Source organism: Lampetra planeri, chromosome 7, assembly GCF_965212315.1.
Source record: "Lampetra planeri chromosome 7, kcLamPlan1.2.h2, whole genome shotgun sequence".
NCBI lineage: Eukaryota > Metazoa > Chordata > Hyperoartia > Petromyzontiformes > Petromyzontidae > Lampetra > Lampetra planeri.
The window spans coordinates 492,773-503,777 of record NC_136113.1 but is presented as its reverse complement, the minus strand read 5'-3'; the positions used below and the strand labels follow the sequence as shown (position 1 = coordinate 503,777).

General features: G+C 43.5%; 1 protein-coding gene across 1 annotated transcript; it reads left to right on the top strand.

Moving 5' to 3' along the window:
* The first annotated feature begins 2,872 nt into the window (after positions 1 to 2,872).
* On the top strand, positions 2,873 to 10,241 carry RFC2 (replication factor C subunit 2). Its single transcript, XM_078595839.1, has 11 exons — positions 2,873 to 3,089; positions 3,585 to 3,654; positions 3,778 to 3,819; positions 4,294 to 4,400; positions 5,293 to 5,394; positions 6,237 to 6,337; positions 7,797 to 7,954; positions 8,342 to 8,407; positions 8,747 to 8,827; positions 9,164 to 9,277; positions 9,775 to 10,241. The coding sequence occupies exons 1-11, from the start codon at positions 2,938 to 2,940 to the stop codon at positions 9,883 to 9,885; spliced, it is 1,104 nt and encodes a 367-aa protein (XP_078451965.1). The 5' UTR covers positions 2,873 to 2,937; the 3' UTR covers positions 9,886 to 10,241.
* Positions 10,242 to 11,005: the final 764 nt, after the last annotated feature.

Sequence of the window (11,005 nt, the reverse complement as noted above, 5' to 3'; positions counted from 1 at the left end):
ATATTCTTGGATCTTTCGGTACGTGACTTTACCGAAAGATCCAAGAATATGAATCCCTGCAGTCACGAAAGCTTTAAATCTAGAATTAGAACAGGACTTCTCCATAAAAGAGGAATGTATTACATTCAGTGGTTGCTTCAATTAGTGAAAGTTGTATTGATGTCATTTATCTGGCCATTAAAGAAGATAAATGTGAGTAATTTTCTAAATTGCATTTGGCTATGGTGGGGAGCCCAACAGATATGTAGTGGAGACCAGGCTCAGATCGGATTCTCTCAAAAGTAATTCATGACCACATCTTATATATAGGTAGCTATTTGGAATATCCTGAAGCCTACACCAGCCTAGATCATGATGGTCACCAGGAACAATCGAAGCCACCATATGTGCAGCCCACTCAGTGTGGAGAATGTTACTGGGGAAAACCCGATTTAACTTACGTCCACCAAAGTCTCCTTCACTGGTCACTTGTATCAATAACAGATAAACCCATTTTCCTACTCCTGGTACACCTTATAGCCACAATTATTTCATTTAGAGTACTGTACGCTGTGGAGGTAATTACAGTACCTAATAATTATATATAAGATTGTTTCTTCTAAATACTCTCCCTGGATATCTGGTTACTGAGCTGAGTGACCCTGTGGCTAAAACTAAAACACGACTGTAATGCTGAACTTGGTTTACGACTTTAGGCCCAGAAATATATATGCACACAATTGAACAGTATTCACTATTTGACCGTGTTTTCAGCTGACCTTCCAGCTGTTTTTTGTTTAAGAATTTGCACATGACAAACGTTTTTGTGCAATTCGTTCATATTGATTGTTTTTGCCATGATACTGTATAACCAATCTAAATTCCCAAAAATATAGTAATTTTGAGCATAATCTTCGTAAGTGTATCTCCTTGTACGACTCCTTTTCTGATTTGTACTTTGCTTAAATGTTAGTACAGACTAAAGGTGCCATTTCCTTCTTTGTCAATCGTTTTACAATTTCCATATTTTTAAGGTAACGGAGTGGCTGGATTGGTTTCCACTTTGTAAAATAAAAGTTTTTAAAACATGTTTCAGTCCTATTGCCAATTCATTTCTGGATGGCCTTCGCATGCCATGTCAGTAAAAATGATTGTTTGACCATACTTCACGATATTGGGGAGCCCAGGACCGATTTCACTCGTGTAATGTTGGTGATGACCGGCAAATATACTCAGTTCCCCGAGTTTATAAATCAGTGCACTAATCACTGTGCCACTGCTCCACCCAGTTGACTCCGAGGAAGGCAGTTTCATGATCAAAAGGCAAGCAATCGAATACTCAGGGATTTCAATGACTCGTTGATGGCAAGTGGACAATAGGATTAAAAAAAATCTCCTAAATATTGCTTGTCAGTGTTCTTCACTCATTTGCAGAGGGCCACTTTCGCCGATAAGACATCAGTGTGAGGGCCGCCACACTGCTCATTGTGTATTGTCGGGGGCCACACTAAAGGCCACCAGTGGCCTTGCAATGAAGAACACTGCTTATGTGCTTCATTGGCATCGTGCTTCAGTAATTGTGTTTCCTGTGATCTTCATGACACGATTTTGGAGGCTGTATCTACATTTCTTGAAACTCGTTTTGAATTGCCCTTTAGACATGACGGATGAGCGCTCCGCGAACGACGTATTAGCGTGCAATCATATATTAACATGGTCTGGTATTTTGGATTAAACAGCTGCTCACTCTTTTTCATGTCCACGTTCTATTTATTCTATCTGGTCCAGTTAACAGAGGATATAACTGCTCTGCTCAATGACAGGTAGACACGTGAAGCCGTTGACTTCTAGATTCCTTATTGAACATTCTTACTTTACATTACCTTGCACGTACATTTTACACGTGCAGCCTTTGTCAACCCTTTGATGGCGCAACGCCGTCGTCTGACAATACTTCACCTCGATGGTCCATATGTCGGGTCAACGAAGGCGGGGAGCATAGCACTCTTTGCAGTATAGTACAACACATCAATAGCTTATGCTGCAGTGCCATCTGCCGCCCAACAGTTTGCCCGCCATATATCGTTCAAATATATGTGCTCATCATGTAATCTTTGCTTCTCCGTAAAAAATATGTACGCGCCTGACGATAGCTTAACACATGGCACACACAGTGCAGTGCACACATACACACAGTGCAGTACACACACACACGCAGTGCAGTACACACACATTACACACACACGCAGTGCAGTACACACGTAGTGCAGTACACACGCGCAGTGCAGTACACACAGTACACACACATAGTGCAGTACACACACAGTGCACACACACACAGTGCAGTACACACACGCAGTGCAGTACACGCATTGCAGTACACACACACGCAGTGCAGTACACACACAGTGCAGTACTCACACACGCAGTGCAGTACACACACAGTGCAGTACACACACAGTGCAGTACACACACAGTGCAGTACACACACAGTGCAGTACTCACACACAGTGCAGTACACACACACAGTGCAGTACACACACACAGTGCAGTACACACACACACAGTGCAGTACACACACAGTGCAGTACACAGTGCAGTGTAGTACACACATGCAGTGCAGTACACACACACAGTGTAATACACACACAGTGCAGTACACACAGTGCAGTACACACACAGTGTAGTACACACAAGCAGTGCAGTACACACACGCAGTGCAGTACACACACACACGCAGTGCAGTACACACACGCAGTGCAATACACACACACAGTACACACACACAGTACACACGTGCGCTCCCGCCCCCCCTGGTAAGATGGCCGCCCTTTTTGTACGGTGCGGGTTGCATGTCCATGTCGTCACGTCCTGTCGTGCCGGGGGGTCACGTGCGCTGTGGTGGTCGTAACTGTCACGTGGTAGTGGTGGTTGGCGGGAAAGGGGCTGCGTGGCGGCATGGAGGAGGAAGGAATGGAGACGGAGTGCGGGGACGCCTCAGAGCAGCCGGGGACCTCGGGGCTGGCGGCCACACCGCGGTCGCCAGGCACAGCCAGCGACAAGGAGACGGCGGCGGCGGGACCCGGGCGCGTGGGATACGAGCTGCCCTGGTGAGCGGGCACCGCCAATCCCAGCACGCGTTATCCCCCTGACAGACCCAATCGTCATAACCTTAACCCAAGTGGCATGCGTTACCGCAGTCATAATTAAGCACTATCCCAACCCTGGCCTCATTCATACCAATTCGAAACCACAATCATAATCCTGGCCCTAACTATAGCCACCGTGCATCTACTGTACCTCAACTTGTATTGTTCCCTTCATAGTCATGGGCAGGAGCGGTGGCGCAGCAGTTTGGTGAACCGCACAACTAATCCGGCTACCTGAGCTGAGCTCTTGGCCACTGCTACTGTCTGTAACGAGTGGCAATCGTGTCCTGTCCTAACAACCAGCATTGACCATCGTGGTGAAGTATGGCACCACCTCATCCAGCAGATAGACCTGGGGGCTGTACAGTACTTGTACACGCGTGTTTGTAGCCGTCGTGCACGGTTACTGATGTTACATTGTGTGTGCTAATAACATTGTGACGTGACCATGTGTAGGGTGGAAAAATACAGACCTCTCAAACTCAAAGAGGTTGTTGGAAATGAAGAAACCGTGAGCCGCCTAGCGGTAAGACTGCGTACGCAGTGTGTGTGTGGTGTGTTGTAGGAATATCACATCGGTTATCAAACTTCAGTCGGAGTAGAAAATCTTGACCTAAAAAAATTTCTGGTATTTTTCGTGTGCTTGCAGGTGTTTGCCAGAGAGGGAAATGTTCCAAACATCATTATTGCGGTTGAGTATATATATTTTATTCTGGTTTGTTTTCTCTTTGAAGCAGTGTTGATAATGTAAGATGTGATTTAAGCCAGGCTACCATCAGGGTCAACTGCAATCATTTCCATGAGGCTTGTGCTTGCACCGATGTGAGTGGTTCGTGTCATATACACGTGTGTGTGTGTGTGCTGGTATTAGTCTCGGTGTTTGACGTTCATTGTTTTAATGCGTTTTAAAAATAAACAAGCTGCGCAATCTTGACACTTGTGCATGCTAAATGGATCTGCTGGGCATGAATACATGCGTCACGTGGGTGTACTTGTTTGACAATTGGTTGCAGTTGCATGACCTGTAGGCACTGAACAATGATGCATGCTCTGTGCATGCAGGGCTTGGCACATGTTTTTGTATGTATGTTATCTATGCTTCAAATCGGTCTGTGAGCCTCTAAAGAAAGTACATTCGTGCTGGTTCATGTTCGGTTGAATGCAGGGCCCCCCTGGCACGGGCAAGACGACCAGCATATTGTGCTTGGCACGGGCACTGCTGGGCCCAGCGGTGCGGGATGCTGTGCTGGAACTCAATGCCTCCAACGATCGGTGGGAGCGGTTTTACACTTGTTTGGGGTCAGAACAGGGGCACCGCTTTTACACGGCCGTGTTGTGAGCACGCGAGTACGAACAAAGGGTCTGTCTTGATTTGAAGCTTTCGTGACTGCAGGAATCCATACTCTCAAAGAGTAAAGGGTTTGTCCTTAATTGTGCTGTCGTGCATGTTAAACTCGGAATTTTTGTTATGACTTTCAAAACTTTTGCAACAATGATAAGCATGGTTGGCTACGTACGGTGCGAAAGAAGCTCTACATACGTACATTGGTTGCTACTTTGGACTTTATTTTCACGTGTGTACGTATAAGGTGTGGTACACTCAGACCTGGGGTCAATAACAATTGCAATTGTATTTTTTTTTATTAATTGCAATCAAAATGTAATTGCAAATTGCAACGAGGATTGCTCCTGTAACTATATTTGACCCCAGGTCGGTAGAGCAGAGGTGCTTACTTTTGCGTGCAGATGTCTGATACATATCACAACTTGTTTATCAGCTCGCACACACATATCAAGCGCACATCCCGTACAGACCACACGATGCAGAGAACCTGTCTATCATGTACATATCCCTCATTATGCACACACTTTTGAAGAAAATCTAAATGTGCATCACATATGCAGATCATGGTTACCTTGATTAATAGTTAATAATGAGGACAGTAATACTCGTATTATTGGGTAATTGTAGATAACATTGATGCTGCTGATAAACCGCAGTTAACAACGAGTGGTTAGTTGTGGTTGGTAATTTTGAAAAAGAAAAACATGCTAAGATTTGAAATATTTATGACACACACCACCATGGGAGACATAGATAATACCTTGTGGCTTCTTCTTGTTACCAGATTCAGTGTTTGTGATCACTCTAATGTGTACGCAGGGGTATAGACGTGGTGCGTAACAAGATCAAGATGTTCGCGCAGCAGAAAGTAACACTGCCTCGTGGCCGGCACAAGATCATCATCCTGGATGAGGCTGATAGGTAGGGAGTGTGATGTGCTAGAACGTCTGTGTTGTACACTCTAAAGAGTACATTAACTTTACGTGTATTTGTCTGTTAGGATGGATGTTGGGTTATTTGAGACAGTGATTTCCATGATTTTGTGGTACAAATTTTTAATTACGTTGTGTTACTGTTGTGGCCCCTATTTTTGAATGTATTACTTAATGGGAAGCATTACTTGATGAACTGGATCTCATCATAGGAAGGAGGAATTTGCACCATTGCCCTCTGCTTGCCCACTTTGGAATAGAACAAGAATTGGAATAGGTGACAAAGCCTTTGCCGTTGCAGAACCAACAGTTTGGAACAACCTTCTTTCCTCCCTTAAAATCGCAAATCTTTAAAAATATTCTGAAGTGGAAGATCACATTCGCAAATGTGATTTATAACTTTGATACTTACCCATGTCTCTATAGTTTAATGTGAATGTGCCATTTGATTGAGGGGTTATGTGCTGTCTTGGTGTTGTCTGGACTATTGTTTTTGCTGCCTTGCCCAAACTTGATCAATCAGACGTATATATATATATTAATGACTTGCTTACCCCTTTCTCTATTTTGCACTCCTATCGTTTTCTTTGTTTGCCATTGTAACTTGCTGACTCGTCGAAACTGGACATCTGTGAAAAAGAGCTTCATTGCTTGTTGGATTCCTCCAGTCTAAATAAAGATTCTGATTCTGACATTGTTGTATTAAAACGACGCTATATTAAATCACTGTTGACGTTTATCTCAATGATGGGCATGCGTAGAAGGCATTGGTTAAGTCTCCACTCGGTGAGTTGCGTTCCTCTGTGTCTGCGTCCCCTCCACTGCGTGAAGCATGACCGACGGAGCTCAGCAGGCACTGCGGCGCACCATGGAGATCTACAGCAAGAGCACACGCTTCGCTCTTGCGTGCAACGCCTCCGACAAGATCATTGGTGACTGTGCGAGGGCTTTGATGGGCGCAGTGGGAGAATTGTGGTCATTGAGCCACATTGCATTTCCGCTAAATTGATTTCACATTTTGGATGTAAATGTCCTGTAGTGGTTGTTATCACGTACCTTGGAGCTTTCTTTAGCTTGAGTATGTGATGTGATGCATCAAATACCAGTTTTGGGAAATCAAACACGACTTCTCTGTCGTGCCAATCCCACAGTTGTGTTGTGATATCTGCTGTACATAATGTATAATTTGGGTTTAAAATGTGACTGCAACTCTAAACTTTGTTCAAAGTCGGGAACGCACTTGAGGTCACGGGATCTTGGTTGAGAGGCCTGTAGGGGTGCTTGAGCGGTTATTGGAGAGGTCACTTGTCAAAGGCAGAGGAGAAAAGTAAATCAGTATTGTTGATCACTGACACCACCTTCAGGTTTAACCATGATAAATCTTACAGAGCACCCATCCACAATGAGGTCGTCAATTTTATATCCCAGTGGGAGAGTAACTTTACCAAGATTTGCTCCCACCAGGTTACATAAAATCAGTATAACTGGGAAGTGTCCAATGGTTATACTCGGAATGGGTCCCTGCCATGGAAATATGGAATAGCCTGCTCTGGATGAAGGCCACAAATGGATGAGCACTGCTGCATGTTTGTTTGTGTTGTTAGATTTGACATGTATGTGTACATAGATATCTCCAGCATATGGCATGCATATGCACCTTGTTATTTGTTCGTCTTGTAACTATTTCCCTAGATTTTACAAAGCAATAAATTGGAATCACTATTTAATTCAAGAAATATATTTCTGCCATTGTGATTGTCATTGGAGGGTTTATGTGAAATCATCATATACAACATATTTATTGAAAATAGTTGATTATCATCAAGATTTAATGTAGATATAACCTGAACTTGTCTGTTAATTTTAATTAATGCATCATTACATGCCAATTGTTTCTGTAACTAATTGTGGTTGTATTTTTCCCTTGTTAGGTACATAAGCTTGAGTATGGCCATTTGTGTACTGAGTTTGTTTGGTGTGTGTAGTTGTCTACTTAGTTAAGAGGTTTTCAGCTGGCAGCCTGCTGTCTAGATTTGGCCTGTGAAGCCTCCTGGAGTGGAGAGAGATATGGATCGCTAAGATATACTGAGATTTATATTTGAGAGATGAAAGTGAGATAAATTAAAGGGAGAGAGATGTATATGAGAGACCTGAAGACTAGACCTACAGATTAGCAGTCAAATGTACAGACGTTTTTACCTCATTCATTCACTACACCATGTGATGTCAACGATCTGTACACCTGCCACTGGCATGATGTGACCCACCACCACATGTTAATCTTATTTTTTGTGTGCTGGAAAATAAGAGTTCAAGAACCCGGTTCTTGTGTATGCAATATGTGTGCATGAATAATCTATTTTATTGGTTTCCTACCGCCACTATGCCTAGAACCAATCCAGTCGCGCTGTGCAGTGCTGCGGTATTCTCGGCTGACGGACAGCCAGGTGCTGTCGCGCCTGCTGGAAGTGTGTGACCACGAGTGCGTGCAGCGTACGGACGACGGCTTAGAGGCCATCATCTTCACGGCACAGGGCGACATGAGGCAGGTTCGTCAGTGTATGGGGGCTGTAAAAAGAAATGCACACTTTTTATTTATTTGCAAATTGTTCATGCCAAGGACTTATTCAATGATAATGCAAATTATATTGTTTTAAGATGATGAAAAAACCATGCAAGAGTGTTTTAAAGTTTTGAGTTTAAATCCCGATGGGGGAATCTAACCATCTCATCTCTCAGTCATTAAAATTAGTACCGCTTTATGGGACGTCAACAGTCATTATATTTGAGGAAGGTGGACCCATGGCAACGGAATGTATGAGTTATATTACTGCTGAGGGCCAGTAACAGAGATGTGCACTGCCCGACACTCGATTTAAAAGGGGATACTGTGAGTTTTGACTTGTTATGTACGTCTCTTGCGTATGTGTCCACAGGCTCTGAACAATTTGCAGTCCACGCACACTGGGTTTGGATATGTCAACAGTGAAAATGTTTTCAAGGTGCACCCTCCCACCACCAACCCAACCTTCACTGGTTTTCACTTGGCCTTCCCACTGCCTTGTACATTCACTCTCATAGAGCATCATATCACAAAGGCATCAAAGAGATATGTCGTACAAAAGAAAATGCAAAGGAATTAAGTGAGTGATGTTAATTATTTTTTTATTAAGAAGTCATGTTTGGTTTAGATTAGTGCATCAATGTGTGGAGTGTTATACAACTTAAGGTAAACATGGCATCAAATTAATGTGACGTTTTGTATTCGTAGTGAGAGTGGTGTGATTACTCGGTATTTAATGTGTGATCTCATTTGGTGTGTTATGATGTGACATGCTTAGGTGTGTGATGAACCACACCCTCTGTTGGTGAAGGAAATGATTGGGCACTGTGTCAGCGGAAATATAGACCAGGCTTACAAGGTGGGTCACCAATGTATTGTATGAGTGCGTGCGTGCGTGCAATCATTGCATTAACAAAAAAAACATCCTCGCATTCAAACATTGTCCAGGGTTAATGAATGCTCGTTGTCCAGAGCCTATGGTGGGAATTTCACATTGGTGTAATTGTGAATAGCCTGTTAGTTGGTTTACCACTGACCCTGGAGTATGATAGCCTGAGTTATATCTGGTTGGGATATGAATTCTGCCTTATTTTGGCGAAATCCTGTTGCTTTACCACGTGATTTATACCCTAGCAATAGTTATAATAATACTTTCAAGGGTAGAATGTTCTCATCCTATTTACTGACTCCACAGATCATGTCACATCTGTGGAAGCTGGGGTACTCACCCGAAGACATTATTGGCAACATATTCAGGGTTTGCAAGACCTACGCTATGGCTGAATACCTCAAGCTGGAATTCCTTAAGGTTGGTACAGGAGATAGTGGCACATGGGAAGTAGGTTAAGAGATGATGGATTAATGGTTTTGATCGAGGTGGCTTTTGGACATTAGATGTGGAGAGTAGTGTTAGCCAAATGCTTGGCGAGGCGTTGAAAAAAAATGCTAAGGGAGAGACGGAAACAAAGGAAGGCAACACAGAGATGGAGATAGATGGACAGGAGAACAGCAACGTACAGTGCGAGACCGAGAGAGTGAAGGCGAAAGGGATACTGAGATAAAGAAAGTGACTTGCCAGCTAATTTAGAATATACGTTAAAAAGACTACTATTAATTTGGCCATATACCCTGTTAGGTATATGGCTGATAAATTGTAAGTGGTATGCAGTACACACAGTCGTAAGCCAAAATCCTGAAGTGCAGTGTGCCTGGATACTGTGCGACTCCACACGGTTTGTGTGGCAAGTAACGTGCTTTTGTTGTGAACTAGATGCATGCATCAATGTGTCTTTGTGCATTCTACAGGAGATCGGGCTGACGCACATGCGCATCGTGGAAGGTGTCAACTCATTGTTACAGATGGCTGGGCTACTTGCTCGTCTCTGCAACAAAACAGTTGCCCCTGCTGCCAGCTGATCGAAACACCAAGCAACAACATTGTCCTCAGTGATCGATGGCAGTGGCAAGCAGAGCCCATTTATTCTTGTATTCTATTTTGATCAATGATGCTCAATCAACAACAAGTATTGCCTTGGCCATCAGAAGTAAATTTACAAAGGGTGAGTTTGATCCCAAATAGTAAAAAGTAGCTGTATAAAATTGACTGCATGACTATATGAAAACCATCATGGGACCTCTTTTGCCAGTACCAAAATATACTAATAGGGTTTTTCCCCTTTTTTCTGGCAACAAAACTGACACCTTTTGCAAGGAATCATGTCTACATTAACCACAATACCTGCAGTCAAATGCAAACAAAAAACAACACTCTGGTAATTTCTGCATTGTCTTTGAAACTGATTGGTCCACACCAGAGACAGCTTTCTTTGGAGCCTCGTCTCATATGGTGTTCGACCAGATGACGCCAAAAGGCACACAGTTCAAGACAACGCACTACCAGAGTAATGAGGGCTTGGGGTGAGCAGCTACATCATGGGACCTCTTTTGCCAGTACCAAAATATACTAATAGGGTTTTTCCCCTTTTTTCTGGCAACAAAACTGACACCTTTTTCAAGGAATCATGTCTACATTAACCACAATACCTGCAGTCAAATGCAAACAAAAAACAACACTCTGGTAATTTATGCATTGTCTTTGAAACTGATTGGTCCACACCAGAGACAGCTTTCTTTGGAGCCTCGTCTCATATGGTGTTCGACCAGATGACGTCAAAAGGCGCACAGTTCAAGACAACGCACTACCAGAGTAATGAGGGCTCGGGGTGAGCAGCTACATCATGGGACCTCTTTTGCCAGTACCAAAATATACTAATAGGGTTTTTCCCCTTTTTTCTGGCAACAAAACTGACACCTTTTGCAAGGAATCATGTCTACATTAACCACAATACCTGCAGTCAAATGCAAACAAAAAACAACACTCTGGTAATTTATGCATTGTCTTTGAAACTGATTGGTCCACACCAGAGACAGCTTTCTTTGGAGCCTCGTCTCATATGGTGTTCGACCAGATGACGCCAAAAGGCGCACAGTTCAAGACAACGCACTACCAGAGTAATGAGGGCTCGGGGTGAGCAGC

Coding starts and splice junctions, on each gene's coding strand:
- RFC2 (XM_078595839.1), top strand. CDS start 2,938: ATGGAGGAGGAAGGAATGGAGACGGAGTGCGGGGACGCCTCAGAGCAG. Junction 3,820..4,293: donor TTCCAAACATCATTATTGCG/GTTGAGTATATA, acceptor GGTTGAATGCAG/GGCCCCCCTGGCACGGGCAA. Junction 8,828..9,163: donor ATATAGACCAGGCTTACAAG/GTGGGTCACCAA, acceptor CTGACTCCACAG/ATCATGTCACATCTGTGGAA.